Below are 25,303 nucleotides of genomic sequence, written 5' to 3' on the forward strand. Positions count from 1 at the left end.
AGCAGCTCGCAGTCCCGGCCGAAACCCCGGGAAGAGAGGCTGCGCCCCGCAGATCTCGCGAGGCTAGGAGCGGCGCGCCGGGACGTGGGAGCCGCGAGCCGCGAGGCGGAAGCCCGCGGACCCGCGAGCCCGGGCGGCAGGGGCGCGATGGCTGCTCAGGCGCTGGCGCTGCTGAGGGAGGTGTCCCGGCTGGAAGCGCCGCTGGAGGAGCTGCGCGCGCTCCACTCGGTGCTGCAGACCGTGCCGCTCAGCGAGCTCCGCGAGCAGGCGGCGGAACTGCGCCTCGGCCCGCTTTTCTCCCTGCTCAACGAGAACCATCGGTGAGACGACCCCAAGCATAGAGACGGGGGTGGCTGGGACCAGGGGAGGGGCTCTCCCCGGTCGCAGGGAGCGTAAGGAAATCGGTGACACTTCAGCGGAAGGGACCCCGGGTCGGGAGGTCAGACCCGACGTGCAGGTCCAGCCTCTGAGTTGTGTGCCCCTGGCCGTCGCCCGGCCTCGCTGCCTTCATCCTTGAAACAGGAATTGGAGAGGGAAAGCGAGGTTGCCCACCTGGGAGGAGGCTCCGCAATCGAGTGTATGGGTTCGTGACTCTTGTCGTCGTAGGAAGGGGTCCTGTCCTGGCAATTTGGCAAGGCCCACCCACATTTTAAATTCACGTATCTTTTGATCCGTAGGCATGGAACAGGCAGGTATGCTCGCACTCGAAATGTCCTGTATAGAGAGAGAGAGAGATGCATGACAGAAGGTGACAGCAAAAAACTAGAAACAGCCTAAATATCCATTAAAAGGGGTTGGAAATAAATTAGGATACATTACTGTGTAAGCCTTTGCAGCTAGTAGAAAAATTGAGGTAGATCTATATATGTGGACGTGGAAAAATCTCTAATACAAGTTGTTGAATGAAAAAGGAATATTATAGGAGTTTATGGTCTCATTATGTGTAACGTTTTTAAGGATTTCAATCGCTGCCCCTCCCCCGCACTACACAGACTATTGTAACATTGAGAATATCTGAAAGGTACAGCAGAATCTATTAATACAGAAGTGGGACCTAGGATGGCAACTTTTTTCATTTTATGCCCATCTGTACGGTTCAATTAAAAAGCACTTTGCAGGGGCGCCTGGGTGGCTCAGTGGGTTAAAGCCTCTGCCTTTGGCTCAGGTCCTGATCCCGGGAGTCCTGGAATCAAGCTCCGCATCAGGCTCTCTGCTCAGCAGGGAGCCTGCTTCCTCGTCTCTCTGCCTGCTTCTCTGCCTACTTGTGATCTCCGTCTGTCAAATAAATAAACAAAATCTTTTTTTTTTTTAAAGCACTTTGCATTTGAGCGTTTGATCATTTAAAACAGTTTACAAATGTTTGTGATCCAGAAATGTAAAAGTGATCTGTCTCCTTGAAAAGGTGAAAAAAAAAAAAAAATCGCTGGATCAACACTGGCTAATTTCAGGGGCTTTCTTGGCTATATCCTGCTGAGATTCCTCCCTTTTTTATACATGTTACGCTTCATTAAGTCTGTTAGTTAACATTATCTGGTTTTGCCTATGAAATATCTCTTTTCTCTCCTCTTTAATTCAGGCCCTCATTTTCTCCCTCTTGCTAGGTCTCTTGCATTAGTCTGACTCGCTGCCTTTAAGCTTCCTTGTCCAGCACATTCTTCCCACACAGCAACCACAGTTAACTTCTTAGGTCATTTGTCCCAATTCTTATCCATGGTTTCCCATTGTCCACAGGGTGAAATCATGACTTCTTTTTCTGGCATTTGGGCCCTTCCAGTATATTTCCATGTACTTTTCCAGCCTCATCGTTTCCCTCCACTCCTGTACAAATATTTCATCTGCTTCAGCTCCCATGTGGCACCCTTTACTTTCCCTTGAGCATGACTTGGCATTTTCCTAACTTCGTTCATGCCGGTCCTTCTTTTTTTTGTTTTTTTAAGATTTTATTTATTTATCTGACAGAGAGAAAGAGAGAGAGAGGTCAGCAGCAGAAGCAGACTCCTTGCTGAGCAGGGAGCCCACTGTGGGACTTGATCCAGGGACTCCAGGATCATGACCTGAGCCAAAGGCAGTCATTCAACCAATTGAGCCACTCAGGCGCCCAATATTTTCCATTTTTGAAAGCCCAGGTAAAGTGCTGTCACCTCCAAAAAGTCTCATTTGGCCACTCCAGTTTCAAGTGACCTGTCCTCAGACCTCCTGAGAGACATTATCATTATTTCTGTTAATGATGCTTGACACTGTTGCATTATATTATAGTTCTTTATGTGTTTACTTCTAGTTTGAAAATTCTTTGAATGCAAGGGACATATTTTGTTCATCTCTGCATCTCTCTTAGGGTGTAGCACACAGTACAATATAAGCCAAATAGAAGATTATTCTCATAAATTTTAAAGAGGCCACCTAATCGAACCAGTTTATATCATGGATGAATAAAATTTCAAAAGTCATATTGTAAGTTACCAGAGATAGAGTAGGAAGTGAAATGAATGGGAGTTTGAAGAATAAAGTCCATGGGGGATGTGTTTTGCCTAATGAAGGAGCAGTGCCCAAGGAAACAATTTTAATTTAAAACAGGGTGATTCAGAACTGGGTACATAGTAGGTACCAATTGCAGTTTGTGGGAATAATTCTTATGCAGCTAGTAGATTGGCAGTCTCTAGATCTAATTCTGTTATCCTGGCAAAACCACCCAGGTTGCTATATATTGGTTCAGAATCTGACCTAATAGATGTATATCTAGAAACTTGACAGGAGTTTTTGTGAAATAAAGTAAGTCCTAAGATTATTGCTTTACAGCATGGAGATTGATTGTATGTGATTAACTCTTTGGCTCTTTAGTAAAAAGGGCCACATGTGACCTGAAATTTTTGTACTACACTGTTCAATCTATAGCTGCTTTTAAAAATAAATAGCTTTATTGAAATGCAGCTTGAATAAAATAAGCTGCACATAATAAAATAAACAATTTGAGGGATTACCTGGGTGGCTCAGTTGGTTAAGTATCTGCCTTCAACTCAAGTTATGGTCCCAGGGTCCTGGGATCAAGCCCCGTGTCGGGCTCCCTGCTCAGCAGGAAGTCTGCTTCTTCCTCCTCTCCCTCTGCTCCTGCCCCCGGCTTTTGCTCTCTCTCTTGCTCTGCTCTCTCTTTCTCTCAAATAAATAAATAAAAATTTTTAAAAAGAGTTTTATATAAATGAAATCCCATAGTATGTACTGTGGTTTCTTTTATTTATCATAATTATTTAAAATTTTTTCATGTGTGGTGTGGATGAATACTTCATTCCTTTTTATTGCTAAGTAGTAGTCCCTTGTCTAGATGTACCACATTGTTTTCTCTACCTGCTGGTGTACATTTGAGCTGTCTTCATTTGACTCTATTACAAATAATACTGTTATGAATATTTGTGTACAAGTCTTTACATAGACATATTTTTTTCTCTTTGAATTAATACCTAGGAGTGAAATGGCTAGATCGTATGGTAGGTGTATATTTAACTTTTTACAAAACTGCCTGTTTTCCAAAGTAATTGTACCATTTTACATTCCCACCAACAGTGTATGAGAGATTATAAACCTAAATATAAAACTTGAAACTATAAAACTTCTAGGAAAAAAAAAACCCGGGAGAGGTTTTTGTTTGTTTGTTTGTTTAATCTTGGATTGAACAAGGATTTCTTTGGTTTGACACCAAAAGCAAGATCCATAGAAGAAAAAATTGTTAATTGGACTTCGTCAAAATTAAATACTCTGCTCTTCAAAGGTCACAGTTAAGAGAATAAAAAGGCAAGTCAAAAACGGAGAAAAATCTTTGCAAAGAATATGTCTGATAAAGGACTTGTATTCAGAATATACAAAGAACTCTCAAAATACAGTAATAAGAAAAGTATCCAGTTTAAAAATGGGCAAAATATTTGAACAAGAAGATATATGGATGGCAAATAAGAACATGAAAAGATACTCAATATCATTAGTCATTAGGGAAATGCAAATTGAAATTACAATAACAAAGCAATTCAAGTGTCTACCAGCAGAAGAATAGATAGACAAAGTGTGGTATATACAGGCAAGGGAGTATTAGTCAGCCTTAAAAGGGAAGGAACTTCTGATACATGTTATAACTTGGAGGAAAGTTGGAGACACCATTCTAAGTGAAATAATGCCAGTCACAAAAGGACAATACTGTGTGATTCCAATTAGATGAGGCACCAAGGGTAGTCACATTTATAGAGAGAGAAAGTAGAGTGGTGGTTGCTAGGGGTTCAGGGGAGGGGAGATTGGGAAGTTAATGTTTAAAAGATGCAGAGTTCGGGGGCGCCTGGGTGGCTCAGTCGGGTAACTGTCTACCTTTGGCTCAGGTCATGATCCTGGGGTCCTAGGATCGACTCCCGTGTTGGGTGTCCTGCTTAGCAGGGAGTTTGCTTCTCCCTCTCCTTCGCCTTCTGCCCCCATCCCCTGCTCATGCTCCCTCACGCTCTCTCTACCAAATAAATAAGTGAATCTTTAAAAAAAAAAAAATAGATACAGAGTTTTCCATTTGGAAAGATGAAAAGGTTCTAGAGGTGGTTGATGGTGATGGTTGCACAACATGAATGAACTTTAATGCACAGAACCGTACATTAAAGAAATGGTTAAAATGGTAAATTCTGTGGTATATCCAGTCACAGTTTTTTAAAAAGGAAAAGAAACCCATATGCATTAACAGTCCTTCCTCCCCCTTTCTCCTCTCTATCCCTCCCCCAGTCCTTGACAACCAGGAATCTATAGGTTTGTCTGTTCTGGACATTCATTTAAATGGAATCATCATCAAAAGGAAGTTTTTTTTATATTTGGCTTCTTTCACTAAGCATAGTATTTCCATACTTCATCCATGTTGTATAATATTCCATGGGATGGATAAAACTGGTTTGTGTTTATCCATTCATTAATTGATGGACATTTGGGTTGTTTCTCTTGCTGTGAACATCCATGTACAAATTCTTTTTTTTTTTTTTAAGATTTTATTTATTTATTTGACAGACAGAGATCACAAGTAGGCAGAGAAGCAGGCAGAGAGAGGAAGGGAAGCAGGCTCCCTGCTGAGCAGAGAGCCCGATGTGGGACTCAATCCCAGGACCCTGAGATCATGACCTGAGCCGAAGGCAGCGGCTTAACCAACTGAGCCACCCAGGCGCCCCCCATGTACAAATTCTTGCATAGACATACAGTTTCAGTTATCTTGGGCATAATAAAGATTCTTAATTATTCCCATAGGTGTAGTTATACAAAGTGGAATCCCTAAGTTAAAAAGGTTATGTTCATTTGTAAGGCTTTTGCTATGTATTGCTTAATCAACTTTTAGAAAAGTTGTGTCAGGGGCACCTGGGTGGCTCAGTTATTAAGCGTCTGCCTTAGGCTCAGGTCATGATCCCAGGATCCTGGGATCGACCCCCGCATCAGGCTCCCTGCTCAAGGGTAGGAAGCCTGCTTTTCCTTCTCCCACTCCCCCTGCTTGTGTTCCCTCTCTCTCTATGTCTCTCTCTGTGAAATAAATAAGATTTTTAAAAAGAGAAAAGAAAAGAAAAACTGTATCAGTTTAATTGTATGCTCCTATTAACAGTATATGAGTGCCCGGGCTTTTTACTTGTACTGCCCATTAATAGAAAAGAAAGTTATTCTTGAAACATCTTCTTTATCCACAGCTGGTAATCATCAAGTTCTGATTAATTTACCTCTTTAATTGCTCCTGAATCTTTTCCCTCTTCTCTATCCCTCCTTAGTATTCCCTCGTTTCATTCCCTTATCACCTGCCTTCTAACTGAAAAATTCTAACTGATGCAGAGTAACTTCCTCAAGTCAGATCTCATCATGTTACTTTCTGCTTAAAACCACTTCTTGGTGGGGAACCTGGGTGGCTCAGTGGGTTGGGCCTCTGCCTTTGGCTCAGGTCATGGTCTCAGGGTCCTAGGATCGAGCCCTGCATCGGGCTGTCTGCTCAGTGGGGAGCCTGCTTCCCCCGCCCCTCTGTCTGCCTCTCTGCCTGCTTGTGATCTCTGTCTGTCAATAAATAATTAAAATCTTAAAAAAAAACAAAAAAACAAAAAAACACTACTTGGCTTGCCATTGCTTTCTGGAAAAAGTCTGAGTTCTGTAGCATGGCAAAAAAGACCCATCAGAATCTGGCTTCTGTGCATCTTTCCTGTTTTATTGCTCCCCATTCATACACTTTCTTTTTCTTTCTCCCCACTTCTCTCCCATTCTTCCCCCTTGTACTTCCTTGAATGTATAACACTGCCTCATTCCTCTGTTCCTCTTCATGTGTCCTACCTGGAACACTTTTGTCCTAGGTAATCCCCACTTTTTTCTTAAAATTTAGCTCAGCTGTTGCCCCTCTTGGTGGGCTTCCTAATCCCTGTGTTCTTTTTTGAGCTCCCGTAGCTTCCCACCCCAACCTCTAACATTTATCCACCTAATTATAGTTGCCTTTCTGTTCTCCTGTATTTTCCACTAGACTGAGTTCATTGAGGCTAGAGAATATATATTCTCCTTCTTTGTAGCCCTAGCACAGGCATGGCACATAATAGGTACTTAGTAAATGTTTAATAAATTAATAGAAGTTTTTTTTTTTTTTTTTTTTAAGATTATTTATTTATTTATTTATTTGACAGAGAGAAATCACAAGTAGACGGAGAGGCAGGCAGAGAGAGAGAGAGGGAAGCAGGCTCCCTGCTGAGCAGAGAGCCCGATGCGGGACTCGATCCCAGGACCCTGAGAACATAACCTGAGCCGAAGGCAGCAGCTTAACCCACTGAGCCAACCAGGCGCCCCATAGAAGTTAGTATTTTTTTTAAAGATTTTATTTATTTATTTGGGAGAGAGGGAGAGATAACGAGAGAGAGCGTGAGCAGGAGGGAAAGGGAGGCTCCCCATCCAGCAGAGAGCCTGACATGGGGGTGAGACTTGACCCCAGGACCCAGGGTTCATGATCTGAGCCGAAGAAGACAGAGTTACTTAACTGACTGAGCCACTCAGGTGCCCCTGAAGTTAGTATTTTAAAGGAAAGTCTGTGTGGGGAAGATCCTCATTAAGCCAGGCTTCAGATATTAATAGGTTGTTACTTCATACCTGGCAGGACACAAACTAATGAGATCTGTGATGTTTTCTTTAGGGAACAGACCACTTTGTGTGTATCCATTCTGGAGAGATTGCTCCAAGCTGTGGAGCCAGTTCACGTGGCCCGGAACCTCGGGGCTGACCTTCAGAGGGGACTGACTCACCCCAATGATTCCGTAAAAATTCTCACTCTATCCCAGGTATGAAGTTTTACTAGCACATAATAAGGGAACTGACATTTAATGACCACCTGCTCTGGACTAGCTCTGTGTTGGGTGCCAAAGACAGAGGGATGAAGAAAACGGGATCTGTCTATGCCTAGCAAGTATCTAGTTTATTCCAGTGTGCATAGCTAACTACAACCAGGAGGATCCAAGCTAGAGGAAGGAGTTCTAGTAAGTATTGTCCGAAATACTCATTCATCAAATACTGACTGAATTCCTTTTACATGGCAGGCGTTGTACAATATACTGTTAGAATTACCAAGACAAATAAAGCCTGCTTCTTCCTTCAGGGAGCTCCTAGTCTTAGAGAAAGTCATTGCCATAGTAGGTCTTATTATAGTGGCATGGAAAAAGTAGTCTTGTAAAGGTCACTAAACCAAGAATTAAGACAGTGACTCTTAGAATCCTGGTAACCAAACTACTCTACTATTCTGGTGAAGAGCTGCTGCTGAGGTTTATCTTGTTAAGTTGTTAGCGACCAAGCAGTTAGTTATTCAGTAGACATTCAAGTGCTATTTCTCCTTTTCTCCTCTGGAAGTATGAGTTAACAAAAAAGGAGAAAGTATTGATTGATTCTCTAACCATTTATGTGCTAGACACCATAGTAGATACTTTCCTCTTTAGTCTCCTTCAATCATCATAATTATCCTTTAATTAAGTATTGTATCCTCACAGATAAGAAATTAGGTTCAAAGAAGTTAGTTAATTTGCCTGAGGTCAGTACAGCTAAAAATGGATAGAACTAGAATTTGTATTGTCTTCTGTCACTGAAGTGTCAACTTTTTACCATTAATTTTTTTTCTTTCTTTTCAGTAATGTGACTATACATGAGTGTGTTCAGCTTTAATGAATTTGAGTCATTTGGAATTTTTAATGGCTTGTCTTATAGCTGTAATCAGTAACTTCTAAGATAAATGAACACTAAGGAAGTTTCTGATTGCTTTTTTATTTTAGGTTGGAAGAATTGTTGAAAATTCTGAAGCTGTTACTGAGATTCTAAATAATGCTGAATTACTAAAACAGATCGTTTATTGTATTGGTGGAGACAATCTGTCTGTAGCTAAAGCGGTAAGTCACCTAGAACCATCAACTTAAACAAAGAGTATCCTAAAAAACAAAGAAGACCTTCTGGATGGAGAGGTGAAAGTTTAGGATGAATGAGTTGTATAGTTGAATTCCCAAACTCATATAGATGGTATCAGATAAATAAATGGTGTCAGATAAATACCAGTAAACCCCCTCTGTTTTCTGGAATACACATATCCAAAGTACCCATCATGGAGCTTATATTAGGTTGCTTGAGAAGACAACAAAATTACATCATTGTTTTCTAGAGGGAATACTATGTATCTTTTTCAGTTTTAAATAATGATAGTTAAAACATAGTGAATGCTCATTGTGCAAGATGCATTCCACACACTAATTTCACATCAATCTCATGAAGTAGATATTAATAGTCTGCATTTATGATTTAAGAGATATTTTCTTTTCTTATAAGGCCATTAAGTCCTTATCAAGAATATCACTAACCCAAGCTGGACTGGAGGCTTTATTTGAAAGCAATCTGCTGGATGATGTGAAAAGGGTAATGAAAACAAACGACGTTGTTCGATACAGAGTGTATGAGGTAAGACTGAAAGCATGCTTTTTTTTCTCAAGAGTGAGTACAGGAGTGCAGGGGAAGGGGCAAAGGGAGAGGAAGAGAAAATCTTAAGCAGTCTCCTAGCTCAGCATGGAGCCCAACACAGGGCTCAGTCTCATGACCCTGAGATCATGACTTGAACTGAAATCAAGAGTCGGACGCTCAACCAACCTAGCCACCCAGGCATCCCTAAAAGCACACTTTCTGATGCCTACAATTCAGAATGCAGTAGTGCTCACGCTGGAAGGCAAGATGGCTTGTTTGCCATGCATTTACTGGGTGTGTTAGGCCCTATATTAGATGCTGGGGATGTGGGGCTGAACAACCACCCTAGTATGTGGGACAGTCATATAAAAACTATTTACAGTGCACTACATAAAGTACTATAATAAAGGAGATAATGTTAAAACTAAACTTTGAAATGATTATAATAGTAAGATGAAGAAATGACTCTGATTTGCACCCACTTTGTACTTAACATTGTGATAAATCTCCAGATATATTGTCTTCAATTTTTATAGTAAACACTATACATGATCATCATTAACCTCACTATTTTTTTTTTTTTTAAAGATTTTATTTACCCATTTGACAGAGATCACAAGTAGGCAGATAGGCAGGCAGAGAGAGAGGAGGAAGCAGGCTCCCCACGGAGCAAAGAGCCCGATATGGGGCTTGATCCCAGGACCCTGGAATCGTGACCCGAGCTGGAGGCAGAGGCTTTAACCAACTGAGCCACCCAGGCGCCCCTAATCTCACTATTTTTTTTATCTTTATTTTTTCAGTATTCCAAGAGTCATTGTTTATGCATCATACCCAGTGCTCCATGCAATACGTACCCCTCTTAATACCCACCACAAGACTCACCCAATCCCCCACCCCTCTTCTCTCCAAAAGTTTGTTTGTTTGTTTGTTTGTTTCTCAGAGTCCACAGTCTCTTATGGTTCGTCTCCCCCTCCCACTTTCCCCCAACACCCTTCTCCTCTCCTTCTCCCAGTTTAACCTCGCTATTGATGGAGGAGCTAACTGAGGCCATACAGTTAATAGACTGCATATTCAAAATGGAACTGCTGACAGTCTAATTCCCTGTTCAAAACACTTTCTTACTTTGCATGTCTTAATACCATGCTATCCTGGTTTCCCTTCTGCCTCTCTGGTTATTTCTTCTCACTCTCCTGGCTCTTATCCTCTATTGAACTTTTAATGGGTGGAGTTCATGAAGGTGATTTCCTGAACCTTATTTCCACTCTATATTCATTTCTAGGCATTTTTATTCATCTTATGATTTCAGTTCCCATCTATATGGGATGACTCCATAAACCTCCAACACAGACCTCTCTTCTGAGCTCAGACCCTCATGTCCCAACAGCTTACTCACTGTTTTCTCTTTAGACCTATGTATCCTAGGCCCCTCACACTCATGCTCAAACCAAACTCCTGTGTTTCCTTACCCAGCCCATGCTCCCATCAAAACTAGCCACAACACCCTGGCCCTGTATCATAGTCAACATAGTTGGGTATTAAACCTTGAGCTCATTCTCTGTGAGTCCTTGTTTTCCCTGCTACATAACCATTAGGTCATCACACGGGGTCAGTTTTACTTAAAGCATGCACTTCTCTTCCTCCATACAGCCACCACCACCCTAGTCTAAACTACCAGGAGCTCTCACCACTAGTCTATTTTCACATGCTGTCAGGATGATCTTTTAAAAATTCAAATCTGGTTGTCATTCCTCTACTTAAAAACATTCATTGTCCTATATCTCTCTATAAGCCCTCAGGACAACCTTGTGGAATGAGTAAGTGAATGACTGACTGATAGAATGTATGAATGAATGAATGATTTATAACTGTCTTTTTGCTGATTTAGGCTTTTGTACCCTGATTGATGAATTGATGATTTCTTAAGGAAAAAAAAAAGGTACAGATACAATCAGATATAGTAGAGTATTTATGTGCCAGAGTAATTCTTACATGTTTTATGAAGTTTCTCTACTTATGGAGACAAGTAATGGACTTTTTAAAAAAATTCAGTTATATAAAGTACCTAGTCCTGTGTTTAATTTAAAATGATATCTAACACATGAAAAAATGTTCAACACCACTAGCCATCAGGAAAATACAAATCAAAACCACATGAAATACCACCTTACACCAGTTAGAATGGCAAAAATTAACAAGACAGGAAAAAACAAATGTTGGCGAGGATGCGGAGAAAGGGGAACACTTTTACACTGTTGGTGGGAATGCACGCTGGTACAACCATTCTGGAAAACAGTATGGAGATTCCTCAAAATGTTAAAAATAGAGCTACCCTACAACCCAGCAATTGCACTGCAAGATATTTATCCCAGAGATACAGATGTAGTGAAAAGAAGGGGCACATGCACCCCAGTGTTCATAGCAGCAATGTCCACAATAGCTGAATTGTGGAAGGAGCCATGATGCCCTTCAACAGAAGAATACATAAAGAAGATGTTTTATATATATATATCAAACAGAATATTCCTCAGCCATCAGAAAGGATGAATACCCACCATTTGCACTGACATGGGTGGAACTGGAGGGGATTATGCTAAGTGAAGTAAGTCAAGCAGAGAAACACAGTTATATGGTTTCACTTATTTGTGGAACATAAGGAGCAGCATGAGGACATTAAGAGAAGGAAGGGAAAAATGAAGGGGGGAATCAGAGGGAGAGACAAACTGTGAGAGACTATGGACCTCGAGAAACTGAGGGTTTCAGAAACTGTTACCCTGGGGTGACGGGGTAACAAGGTGATGGGTACTAAGGAGGACACGTGTAGCGATGAGCATGGGGTGTTCTACACATCTAATGAATCATTGAACACTACATCAAAAACTAATGATGTACTACACAGTGGCTAACTGAACATAAAAAAAAAAGAAGAAGAAGTAATATTAAAGGCCTTGGGCCAGGGAATTTTGAAAAGTGTAGAGTCTTCCTTATGTTAGAAGACGCTTCATTTCATCTTGTCATCAGAAGAATCTGAGAAAGGACAAGAAAACCTGTTTGGTTATAAAAATCCAATTAACTGTTTAAAAAAATGAGATCTAACAGATTTGGGGCTGTTCTGACCTTTTTGCTTTTTCTGTTTCTTTTTCGTCCAGTTAATTGTGGAGATTTCTTCCGTGTCAACAGAATCTTTAACCTACTGTACCACCAGTGGACTGGTAACTCAGCTCCTCAGAGAGCTGACTGGGGAGGATGTGCTGGTCAGGTATGTTGGTTGAGAGAGCTCTTAAAGCAAAACGTCTTTTTTTGGAGGTCCAGGAAACAGCTTGGGACTTAGTAACCAGAACACTAAGATCATGGCCTGAACTGAAATCAAGTCAGCTGCGTAACTTAGTGAGCCACCCAGTTGTCCTGATACCAAGCACTTTTATCAATTTTTAAAATATGTGGAAATGACATAATTGTTTGAGGAAGTTTTCGTGTTTTTTAAAGATGCATACCGAAATATGCAGAGATAAATGGCTAGATGACTAGAATTTGTTTTAAAATAATTTGGCAAAAATGGAGGGAAAAAGATGAAAAGCAAAACGTTATTAGAAATCTTATGTAAGGGGGCGCCTGGGTGTCTCAGTCGTTAAGCATCTGCCTTTGGTTCAGGTCATGATCCCAGAATCCTGGAATCAAGCCCCGCGTCAGGCTCTCTGCTCAGCGGGAAGCCTGCTTCTCTCTCTCTCACTCCCCGGGCTTGTGTTCCCTCTCTCTCTGTGTCTCTCTCCGTCAAATAATAAATAAAATCTTTAAAAAAAAAAAAAAAAGCCTTGTGTAAGGCAAGATCTTGATGGCTATGCCCATAGTCAGGATTATGGGTACATGGGAGCATACTGCACTGATCTCTTTACTTTTGTATATGCATGACACTTCAAAATAAAAATTAAGAAAAATTCTTTAAAGCAGGTCTGTTATAGTGGAAATAGTAATGGGCCTCAAGTCAGATCAAAATTTAAGTCTAAACTCTATCTTGTAATAACAGTGTGATTCTGAACAAATCCCTGCAATTATCTCATCCTTGTGTCCTCATCTGAAAAGTAGAGCCAGGTTACTGACGTTCCGATTAAAAGAGTTAAGTAACATAGCCTATGAAAACAGTTTATAAACTATGTTAACCATATGCAAAATCTTGGCATTTCAGAGCCACCTGTATAGAAATGGTGACATCACTGGCATATACTCATCATGGACGACAGTACCTTGCTCAAGAAGGAGTAATTGATCAGATTTCTAATATAATTGTTGGGGCAGATTCAGACCCTTTCTCTAGTTTCTATTTGCCAGGTAAGAAATACTGGTTTCTGTTTTTTCTGAGTTATCTCTGACAGGAGAGGCCAAGGATTATTTTCTTTAGAGCAGATTCCCTTTAGATGATACCTGCAGGCCCTTAATGAGGTGGAATCTATTGCCATGGGAGCCATGCCTTTTTAATTCTGATTTTCTGGAAATACCATTGCTTTTTAGAGCATTAGGATGGTTTCCTTCAAACCTCAGTCAAAAGCAACATAAATAAAAATACTACTACTGTATATTTCACAGATTCAGCAACTCTCTCTTAGAATCTTTATCTAATACAGGATCTAGTCCAGCCATGCTGTTCTAGGATATGGCCAATTAGCTTTTCTTGAGCAGTTGCAGAAATTGGAACTGTATTCCTTCCTTAGGTAGCCTGCTTACTTCACCAGTGAACATCTCTGTTTAAAAATTTCTTGGGGCACCTGGCTGGCTTAGTCAGTAGAACATGCGACTCTTGATCTCAGGGTCATGAGTTCCAGCCCCACATTTAGGCATAGAGCTTACTTTAAAAAAAAATTTCTTCCTAACGAGCATTCCGAACTTGCTTTCCTGGAGTTTATATCCAGTGGTCTTTGTTCTTTGCTCTTCCCCCTGCATATGACAGTGCTTCAGTGCTTGACTTCAGCTGCACTGGCAGCCTGGGGTTTCTGTTCTCAGGAACACACATCACAGGTCTTTTGGTATCTTTTTATGGGCGATCAGATTGCCAGGCAACCGAGTAGAGTACTATAACCATTTTCCCCTTCCTGGCCAGTAGTTTATTACCCTCCCTGGGAAAGCACTGGGCCCACAATTTGTATGGTCTTCCTCCTCTATTAACGTATATTTTTGTAAATATCTTTAGGATTTGTGAAGTTTTTTGGAAATCTGGCTATCATGGATAGTCCTCAACAGATCTGTGAGCGTTATCCTATCTTTGTGGAGAAAGTCTTTGAAATGACAGAAAGTCAGGATCCCACCATGATTGGTGTAGCAGTGGACACAATTGGAATCCTGGGATCCAATGTTGAAGGAAAACAAGTTTTACAAAAAACAGGTTGGTATGACTTATTTTGGCTTTCTTTAGAGATATCTTCACTTTTGACAAGGATTAAATATATAAGCTCACTTGCTGGTGCATTAGCTACATTGTAGAAACTACTCTTACAGAGGACAGCCTTTTTACTGTGACTTTGGATTCATCCCTAGAAAGTCTCAATTACTAATGAATTTTTGTTTATTTTTTTATTTGGCTAGACCAAGCACTGTGTCCCCTCTATACCTTCCTTGATAGTATTCATGGTTCAGAGACCGTGGACTGGAGTCAGACCTGAATTCATGTCCCAGTTCTAACACTGACTTCATTACTGTAGGCCCTGTTTTCCTCATTCATTCATAAAAAGAGTAAACAACTGCTTCTTGGGATTGTGACTACTTAATGAAAACACATATTTGTTTTATGTTTGTAATATCCGGGAAGAAAAAGAAACAAAAATTTGTTAGAAATTTTTTGTTCAGAGTGATACTTTATGGCATATCCATGAGTATCATTTTTTTTAAATTTTATTTTTTTTCAGTGTTCAAAATTCATTGTTTATGCACCAAACCCAGTGCTCCATGCAATATGTGCCCTCCACAATACCCACCACCAGGCTCACCCCATCCTCCACCCGCCCAAAACCCTTAGTTGTGTCTCTCGGTGTCCATAATCTCTCATGGTTTGTGTCCCCCTCTCATTTTCCTCAACTCACTTCTCTTCTCCATCTCCCAGTGTCCTCCATGTTATTCCTTATGCTCCACAAGTAAGTGAGACCAAATGATAATTGACTCTCTCTGCTTGAGTTAATTCACTCAGCATAATCTCCTCCAGTCCCATCCATGTTGCTACAAAAGTTGGGTATTCATCCTTTCTGAGGGAGGCATAATACTCCATTGTGTATATGGACCATATCTTCTTTACCCATTTGTCCATTGAAGGACATCTTGGTTCTTTCCACAGTTTGGCAACTGTGGCCATTGCTGCTATGAACATTGGGGCACTGGTGGCCCTCCTTTTCACTGCATCTGTGTCTTTGGGGTAAATACCCAGTAGTGCAATTACAGGGTCATAGGGAAGCTCTATTTTTAATTTCTTAAGGAATCTCCACACTGTTTTCCAAAGTGGCTACACCAGCTTGCATTCCCACCAACAGTGTAAGAGGGCTCCCCTTTCTCTACATCCTCTCCAATACTTGTTGTTTACTGTCTTGTTGACTTTGCCATTCCAACTGGTGTAAGGTGGTATCTCAGTGTGATCTTGATTTGAATCTCCCTGATGGCTAGTGATGATGAACATTTTTTCATGTGTCTGTTAGCCATTTGTGTGTCTTCTTTGGAGAAGTGTCTGTTCATGTCTTCTGCCCATTTTTTGACGTGATTATCTGTTTTGTGTGTGTTGAGTTTGAGGAGTTCTTTATAGATCTTGGATATCAGCTCTTTGTCTGTACTGTCATTTGTGAATATCTTCTCCCATTCCATGGGTTGCCTCTTCGTTTTGTTGACTGTTTCCTTTGCTGTGCAGAAGCTTTTGATCTTGACAAAGTCCCCAAGATATCATTTTCACTTTTGTTTCCTTTGCCTTTGGAGATGTGTCTTGAAAGAAGTTGCTGTGACCGATGCCCAAGAGGTTGCTGCCTACGTTATTCTATAGGAGTTTGATAGATTTCTGCCTCAGGTTGAGGTCTTTTATCCATTTCGAATTTATCTTTGTGTATGGTGTAAGAGAATGGTCGAGTTTCATTCTTCTACATATAGCTGTCCAGTTTTCCCAGCAGCATTTATTGAAGAGAATGTCTTTTTTCCACTGGATATTTTTTTCTGCTTTGTTGAAGATTAGTTGACCATAGAGTTGCGGGTACATATCTGGGCTCTCTACTCTGTTCCACTGGTCTGTGTGTCTGTTTTTGTGCCCGTACCATGCTGTCTTGGTGATCACGGCTTCATAGTAAAGCTTGAAATCAGGCAATGTGATGCCCCTAGTCTTGTTTTTCTTTTTCAACATTTCCTTAGCAATTCAGTGTGTCTTCTGGTTCCATACAAATTTTAGGATTGTTTGTTCCACCTCTGTGAAAAGTGCCCGTGGAATTTTGATTGGGATGGCATTGAAAGTATAGATGGCTCTAGGCAGTATAGACATTTTAACAATGTTTATTCTTCTGATCCATGAGCATAGAATGCTCTTCCATCTTTTTGTTTCTTCTTCAGTTTCTTTCATCAGTGTTTTGTAGTTCTTCGAGTACAGATCCTTTACCTCTTTGGTTAGGTATCTTATGGTTCTTGGTGCTATAGTAAATGGAATCGATTCTCTAATTTCCCTTCCTGTATTTTCATTGTTAGTATATAAGAAAGCAACTGATTTCTGTACATTGATTTTGTATCCTGCCACATTACTGAATTGCTATATGAGTTCTAGTAGTTTGGGGGTGGAGTCTTGGTTTTCCATATAAAGTATCATGTCATCTGTGAAGACAGAGAGTTTGAGTTCTTCTTTGCCAATTTGTATATCTTTTATTTCTTTTTGTTGTCTGATGGCTGTTGCTAGGACTTCTAGTACTATGTTGAACAATAGGGGCAAGAGTGGACATCCTTGTCATGTTCCTGATCTCAAAGGGAGGGCTGTCAGCTTTTCCCCATTGAGGATGATATTTGCTGTGGGTTTTTCATAGATAGATTTTATGAGGTTGAGGATGTTCCCTCTATCCCTATACTTTGAATTGTTTTAATCAGGAACAGGTGGTGTATCTTGTCAAATGCCTTTTCTGCATCAATTGAGAGGACCATGTGGTTTCTTCTCTCTTCTTTATTGATTTGTTCTGTCACATTGATTGATTTGCGAATGTTGAACCACCCTTGCATCCCATTGATAAATCACATCTGGTCATGGTGGATAACCTTTTTAATGTAGTGTTGGATCCAGTTAGCTAGGGTCTTGTTGAGAATCTTGGCATCCGTTATTCATCAGGAATATTGGTCTGAAATTCTCTTCTTTGGTGGGGTCTTTGCCTGGTTTGGGGATCAGGGTAATGCTGACTTCATAAAAAGAGTCTGGAAGTTTTCCTTCTGTTCCTATCTTTTGAAACAGCTTCAGGAGAATAGATATTTCTTCTTTGAATGTGTGGTAGAATTCTACCAGGGAATCTGTCGGGTCCTGGGCTCTTGTTTTTTGGGAGGTTGTTTGTTTGTTTGCTTGTTTTTTAAAGATTTTATTTATTTATTTGACAGAGAGAGAGGAAGGGAAACAGGCTCCCCACCAAGCAGAGAGTCCAATATGGGGCTCGATCCCAGGATGCTGGGATCACGACCTGAGCCGAACGCAGAGGTTTTAACCCATTGAGCCACCCAGGTGCTCCTTTTGGGAGGTTTTTGATCACTGCTTCAATCTTCTTACTAGATATTGGTCTATTCAGGCTGTCAGTTTCTTCCTGATTCAGTTTTGGAAGTTTATAGGTTTCCAGGAATGCATCCATAGGTTGCTTAACTTATTGGCATATAATTATTGATAATAAATTCTGATGATTGTTTCTATTTCCTTGGTGTTAGTCATGATCTCCCTTTTCATTCATAGTTTTATTAGTTTGGGTCCTCTCTCTTTTCTTTTGGATTAATTTGGCCAGTGGTTTATCGGTCTTATTGATTATTTAAAAAAACCAGCTTCTAGTTTCATTGATGTGTTCTACTGTATCCCTAGTTTCTATCTCATTGATCTCTGCTCTAATCTTGATTATTTCTCTTCATGTGTGGGAGGTTCGCTTAATTTGTTGTTGATTCTTCAGTTCTTTGTATTCTAGATTTTTCATTTTTTTTTGAGGGAGACTTGGATAGCTATGTATCTCCCCCTTAGGACTGCTTTTGCCATATACCATAGGTTTTGGACCAAAGTATCTCTATTCTCATTGGTTTCCATGAATTGTTTAAGTTCTTTCTTGATTTCCTAGTTAATCCAAACATTCTTAAGCAGGGTGTTCTTCAGCTTCCAAGTGTTTGAATTCCTTCCAAACCTTTTCTTGTGATTGAGTTCCAGTTTCAAAGCAGTGTGGTCTGAGAATATGCAGGGAATAATCTCAATCTTTTGGTATCGGTTGAGCCCTGATTTGTGACCCAGTGTGTAGTCTGTGGTCTATTCTAGAGAAAGTTTTATGTGCACTCGAGAAGAATGAGTTTTCTGTTGTTTTAGGATAGAATGTTCTATATATATCTATGAGGTCCATCTGGTCCAATGTGTCATTCAGTCTCTTATTTCTTTATTGATTTTCTGCTTGGATGATCTGTCTGTTACTGACAGTGGCATGTTAAGATTCCCTACTATTAATGTATTTATATCAATATGACTCTTTATCTTGATTAACAGTTGTCTTATTTAGTTGGCTGCTCCCGTATTGGGGGCACAAATATTTACAATTATTAGATCTTCTTGGTGGATAGACCCTTTTAAGAGTGATGTAGTGTCCTTCTGTATTCTGACTAGTCTTTAGTTTAAAATCTAATTTTCTGATGTGAGAATCTCTACCCTATCTTTCTTTTGAGGCCCATTACCATGAAAGATGCTTCTCCATGCCTTCACTTTCAGTGTGGATGTATCCTTGGGTTCCAGATGGGTCTCTTGTAGGCAGTGTACATCCATTAGTATATTAAAGCACTCTGAATTCTATACAAAAAATAATATGGACAAAAAAATAATACGGGCACTGTAAAACCTTTATGACATATATCTTGAATTGAAAATTGAAAATGCTATTGTGTATCACAACCGGTATCCTTGTGATACATACTTTTCTAAGTGCTTTTACCTATAACATGTAATCCTTTTACGGTCCTGCAAAGAGCATACTTTGGCGATCACACAGACGGGGTGGGGCAACTCATACTCAAATCCAGGTCCTTTGATTCCAAATCCTCTATAATTGTCATATATATATATATATATATATATATACACTGTATTACATACGAATGTGTGTTTTAGGTTTGTCATTTAGTCTCTGACTGCATGTTTAATTTTTGTGTCAATTTAGGTTGATTTCATTATATATGAAAGCATACTTTTTTTTTTAAAGATTTTTTTTTTTTAAAGATTTTATTTATTTATTTGACAGACAGAGATCACAAGTAGGCAGAGAGGCAGGCAGAGAGAGAGGAAGGGAAGCAGGCTCCCTGCTTCACAGAGAGCCCGATGCAGGACTCCATCTTAGGACCCGGGATCATGACCTGAGCTGAAGGCAGAGGCTTTAACACACTGAGCCACCCAGGCGCCCCTGAAAGCATACTTTTAAAAAAATCCCATTGTTTACTTCATACCCATTTAGATGCTATTAATGACAAAAAAAAAAAAAAAAAAAAAAAAAAAAAGACAACAAAAACAGAAAATAACAAGTGTTTACAAGGATGTAAATTGGGATCCTGGTACATATTTGGTGGGAATGTAAAATGGTACAGCTGCTGTGGAAAACATTATGGTGGATCGTTCCTCAAAAAATTATACATAGAGGTGCACCTGGGTGGCTCAATTTGTTGAGAGACTAACTCTTGGTTTCAACTCAGATCATGATCTCAGTTATCCTGAGATTGGGCCCCACATCAGGCTCCACACTCGGTGTGGAGTCTGCTGGAGATTCTTTTGCCCTCTCTTGCTCTCCTCTTCTGCTCCTCTCCCCAGCTTGAGTGTGCTCTCACTCTCTCTTTCTTTCTAAAATAAATAAATAAAATCTTTTAAAAAAATTTACTTAAAATTACCATCTGATCCAGCAAATACACTTCTAGATATACACCCAAGGAAATTGAAAGAAGGGACTCAAAATTTATTTGTACACTTGTCTTCATAACAGCATTATTCATAATAGCCAAGAAGGATTGGCTATGAAACAATCCTGTTCATTGATGGACGAGGGCTTAAACGAAATGTGGTGCATACAATACAACGAAACATCCAATCTTAAAAAGGAATGACGGGCACCCGGGTAACTGATTTGGTTAGGTGTCCAACTCTTGATCTCAGCTCAGGTCTTGATCTCGAGGTCATGAGTTAAAGCCCCACACTGGGCTTCACCTTGGGCGTGGACCAGTGTGAACCAAAAGAGGGAATGAAATTCTCATACATGGTATATAACATGTAGGGGTCTTGAAGACATTATGCTAAGTACAATAAGCCAGACTCAAAAAGAGGAGTATTATATGATTCCACTTAAAATAGATACTTAGAGTCATTGAATATGCAGAGACAGAAAGTAAAATCCTGGTTATCAGGGGATGGAGGTGGGGGAAATGGGAAGTCACTGTTTACTGAATACAAAGTTTTGATTTGAGATGATGGAGTTCTGGAGATGGATAATGATGATTGCACAACAATATAAATGTACTTAATGCCACTCTGAGCTGTATACTTAAAATTGGTTAATATTAATTTTATCACAATAAAAAACATTTTGTTATCCTTCAAAGGAACTCGCTTTGAACGCTTGCTCATGAAAATAGGATATCAAGCAAAGAATGCCTCGACAGAGCTCAAAATTAGGTGTTTGGATGCAATTTCGTCGATTTTTTATATACCGGTAAGTAAATCAGGAAGTTAATGAAGGGCAGTGGGATATGTTTAGGAGAATAAATCTGTATAAATCAACAAAATACTGGTTAACTTAATATAAATGTTACTCAACTCTTAGTTAAAGTCAGTATATGACTAGTGACAGTTTTGTTTTGGTTTTTTAAAGATTTTATTTATTTATTTGACAGACGGAGATCACAAGTAGGCAGAGAAGCAGGCAGAGAGAGAGGAGGAAGCAGGCTCCCTGCTGAGCTGAGAGCCCGACGCGGGGCTCGACCCTAGGACCCTGGGATCATGACCCGAGCCGAAGGCAGCGGCTTAACCCACTGAGCCACCCAGGCGCCCCTGTAGTTGAGACATTAAAGGGCATGAGTAGAAAAGATAAATGGTTTGAGAGAGCAATGCCTGAAATTGAGGTCATACAGGGATTTCAGCAGGTCCTCAGGTATGTTCATGGGAGTGAGCCAATGAAGCAGAGTGGATGAATACATCATTCATGGAAAGGATGAAGAAGTACTATGTAAAATGATAATGATCCAGGGATAAAACTGTTGATCAATAAGAGAAAATGACCTACTTGTCATTTGATGAACGTACAGGAAAACTTTATTGTAATAAATTGGTTGCTTGTTATTTCAAATTATTTGATGCCCTACCAGTAAGAAAGATGTGTAACTGCCATTTACCATGTGACTTCCAGTGTCTCTTAGTGGGCAGAGAATTCTTCCTAACCCATAGAGATCAGGTTTAGCTGTGAAAGAGCCTGACACCGGGCTCCATCCCAGCACCCTGGGATCATGACCTGAGCTGAAGGCAGAGGCTTCAACCCACTGAGCCACCCAGGCGCCCCTAGTGACAATTTTTAAGTTAAAGTGGAATCAGCCAGGTCAGAACTGGAGAGAGAGGACCCTAGAGCTTGCCTAATCAACCCCATCAGGAAAAGGAGAAACGACTAGGGAAGTGTGAGCGGGGTTTGGGAAAGTGTGCTTCAGACTTAGAGATCAGAGAGCAAACTCAGGACATGTGCCGTCAGACCCAGGCTTCCTGAATTCCAAAAGCTTGAGATTTTTCTTTTCGGTCCTGTAGCCAGAGCAGCAGACTGATGACCTCCTGCGGATGACAGAATCCTGGTTTTCTTCTTTATCTCGGGATCCGCTGGAGCTCTTCCGTGGCATCAGTAATCAGCCCTTCCCCGAACTGCACTGCGCTGCCTTGAAAGTGTTCACGGTACACATCCTCTTCTTTTTCACAGGTCCTTCTGGTACAAAGCTAGCTCAGCACATGAGTACTTAGAATGCGCCAGTACCTCTGCCATGGCCTGTGATATACGAGTACATAGTGCACGTTCTGCCCTATGCACTTTGTGGACTAATGAGGGAGACAGGTGTGTAAATGATTGTCTCATTAAAGGTATTAGGTATTATGGCAGAGATTTAGGCAGGATTCTATGGGATCACAGAATTAATTCCAGATTCCTTATGTGCCATCAAGCGAGCCCTCTACTGTCCCAGCCCTGGTCCTCTTCCTGAGCTTTATTTCCTGCCATTTCCCCTTCTGGCACTTAATGCTCTAGTGACACCAGACTGCTTGCTTCCCATCTCTGGACCTTTTTGTGCCCTCTACATTCAACAGTGTTCCCCAACTTTGCTTGGTAACCTCTATTCTTAAAGGACTAGCTCAGGTATGTCTTCAGCAAGCTTTGCCCAAACCCACAAGGTTGAGTTAAGCCGTGTCAGCTCGCATAAAAGCTGTTTATTCATTATTTTAAAATTTGGTAAACATTAAGTAGAAATTTTTGAAATCACTTAAAGTCAGACCTGATTTGTGTATTTCCTTTTAGTGTTAGTATTTATTTACTTTTTTTTGGTGAAGTTTTGTTTTTTTAAGATTATATTTATTTATTAGAGAGCGAGAGCAAGAGAGTGCACAAGCAGGGGGAGGGGCAGAGGAAAAGGGAGAAGCAGACTCCCCGCTGGGCAGGGAGCCTGATGCAGGGCTCAATCCCAGGACCCTGAGATCATGACCTGAGCCGAAGGCAGATGCTTAACCCACTGAGCCACGCAGGCACCTCCTTTATAAACATGCTTAATGTTTATTTAATTTTTTCTTACTCTATATCGTAGTTTACTTACCTGTCCCTCCCACTATTAGACATTTATATTATAACTTTCACCCTATGATAAACATCTTTGTAAACAAAGCTTTTTAATATTTAGATTTTTTTTTTTTTTTTTAAGATTTTATTTATTTGCAAGAGAGAGAGGGGAAAAGAGTGCAAGTCGGGGGAGTAGTAGCGGGAGAGAGACAGGTAGAGTCCTCGCTAAGGATAGAGACCAACACTGAGCTCAATCTCATGATCCTGAGGTTATGACCTGAGCCAAAAGCAAGAGTCAGATGCTTAACTGACTCAGCCATCCAGGCACACCTAGATTATTTTCTTAAGTTAGATTTTTGGAGGGGAATTTATTTAGGCAAAAGTATCATTTTTTAAAGATTTATTTTTATTTATTTTAGAGAGAGTGTGAGTTGGGGGAGGGACAGAAGGAGAGAGAATCTCAAGCAGACTCCCTGCTGAGCATGCAGCCTGATGTGGGCTCAATCCTAGAACCCTGAGATCACGTCCTGTGCTGAAATCAAGAGTCAAACGCTTAACTAAGCAAGCCACCCATGTGGCCCCAAAAGTAACATTTTTAAGGTTAATGTGCTATCCAAGTAACACATATAACTTCTTAAGGCTCAGAGGAGTTGTAATCTTTCTGCTTTCCATTTCAGGCCATCGCAAACCAACCCTGGGCTCAGAAACTTATGTTTAATAGTCCAGGGTTTGTGGAATATGTGATGGACCGGTCTGTGGAGCATGATAAAGCTTCAAAGGATGCCAAATATGAACTGGTGAAAGCACTTGCCAATTCCAAGACAATTGCAGAAATCTTTGGGAACCCAAATTATTTGAGGCTCAGAACTTACCTGAGCGAAGGTCCATACTACGTGAAACCTATTTCCACTACAGCTGTGGAAGGAGCTGAATGATTTCTTCTAGAGTACAGACCATTTTTGACCAAAACTTCTCCTAAGGCATTTGATTTCACCTGTATTTTACAAAAGAGAGGCTTCCCTTCCCCCAGAATTATCATGGAGTGTCTAATGTTATTGTATCACTATGTCTGTGGTGTTTCTACATGGAAGCATAGTGTGGAGCCAGGAAAGCAGGCAAACTTGGTCTTCATGGCACCGGGTATTTTTCAGATTCCTTTGACTGCCTTAATCTTTCCAAGAAGATGGTGTTTTTGTTCTCCCAGAAAATTTTCATGGACTTACTCAATGTCTTATTTAAAGTTCTGCTTCAGATGGAATGGAACCAAATTGTTTCTGAATTCACTTTACCACTTTTTTTTTTCTTTTTTGGTCCTTTCACCTTTCTGATTCCACTGTCAAAGTGTTGAGTATAAATATTCTTTGAAAAACAGTATAGAATCTTGAAATTATGTTCTCCATACTAAGAATAAAAACTTAATATGATGTCTTTGGGTTTTTTTGTTACCATTATATCCCTTTAGAAAATGGACAATAAATAAATCTTTAAAAAATGTTTCTGGTGTTTTTTGCTTTTTTTGTTGTTTGTCATTGACTTTTATTCCGTTGTGGTTTGTGGTTTGGAAGGATTGCTAACATGCTAAAGCAAGAAGATTCCCCAAACTCTTGTTTTACTTATTGGTGGGTCAGCATCGTTGAAGGTTTCGCTTTTAATCTTTCAGAGCCATCAAGTCAGAATTGAATTGACCAGAGAGAGAGAGACGCTGACTCCTTAATTACCAGAGTCTGATAGCAGGGCACTATACAAAAACCAGGATGCCATCTCACTGATTAACAAAGGATGCACTTTTCATTGACAAAGAGAAAAAAAATGTTCCCACCTATTTCCATTGCGCTGCTTTCTAACTGGAAAAGTACTCTGCACACCAATCACCAGTCAGAGGTTTTGGCATGAGTGTTTTATCAAGAGTGTGATTCAGAATCAGGTAGATCTCTTTTAAGCCATAGTGATGTTGATAAACCATTCCCACTCTGTAACAAAGTGGTTCACAGGTGCCCGGAATTCCCTTGTCCCAGATTAATCATCTCATTTCTATCATCTCTGACATCCCTCTGTGGGTGATTTGTTTGTTTCCATGCTCATTGTTTCTCTACAGCTAATACCACTAGCTAGTCTATAGCCAAGTCTTTCCTAGCCTGAGAAACATTCTATCTCTAAGTTGACTTTTGTTTAATCTCATTCTTGATGTTGATTTTAGTCATTTAATGTCCAAGTTCAGAGAGTTGCCCTCTCTCCTATGTGTGACCTATAAACTCATTCTGATTTTGCACCTGTGACTTTTTTTTTAAAGATTAAATAAAATTTGCAAATTATTTTATTTTGCATTTAATCAATAAACACTATTGACTGCTCATTGTGTGCTTGGCATTGGGAAAAGC

At 40.3% G+C, this 25,303-nt stretch overlaps 1 protein-coding gene across 1 annotated transcript; it reads left to right on the forward strand.

Moving 5' to 3' along the window:
- Positions 1 to 120: 120 nt before the first annotated feature.
- On the forward strand, positions 121 to 24,419 carry PSMD5 (proteasome 26S subunit, non-ATPase 5). The gene is made up of 10 exons (XM_059143563.1): positions 121 to 320; positions 7,145 to 7,289; positions 8,268 to 8,381; positions 8,812 to 8,940; positions 12,087 to 12,196; positions 13,121 to 13,263; positions 14,120 to 14,311; positions 20,728 to 20,837; positions 21,917 to 22,057; positions 23,603 to 24,419. The coding sequence occupies exons 1-10, from the start codon at positions 148 to 150 to the stop codon at positions 23,858 to 23,860; spliced, it is 1,515 nt and encodes a 504-aa protein (XP_058999546.1). The 5' UTR covers positions 121 to 147; the 3' UTR covers positions 23,861 to 24,419.
- Positions 24,420 to 25,303: the final 884 nt, after the last annotated feature.

Source organism: Mustela lutreola, chromosome 12 (assembly GCF_030435805.1).
Source record: "Mustela lutreola isolate mMusLut2 chromosome 12, mMusLut2.pri, whole genome shotgun sequence".
In the NCBI taxonomy this organism is placed as follows: Eukaryota; Metazoa; Chordata; class Mammalia; order Carnivora; family Mustelidae; genus Mustela; species Mustela lutreola.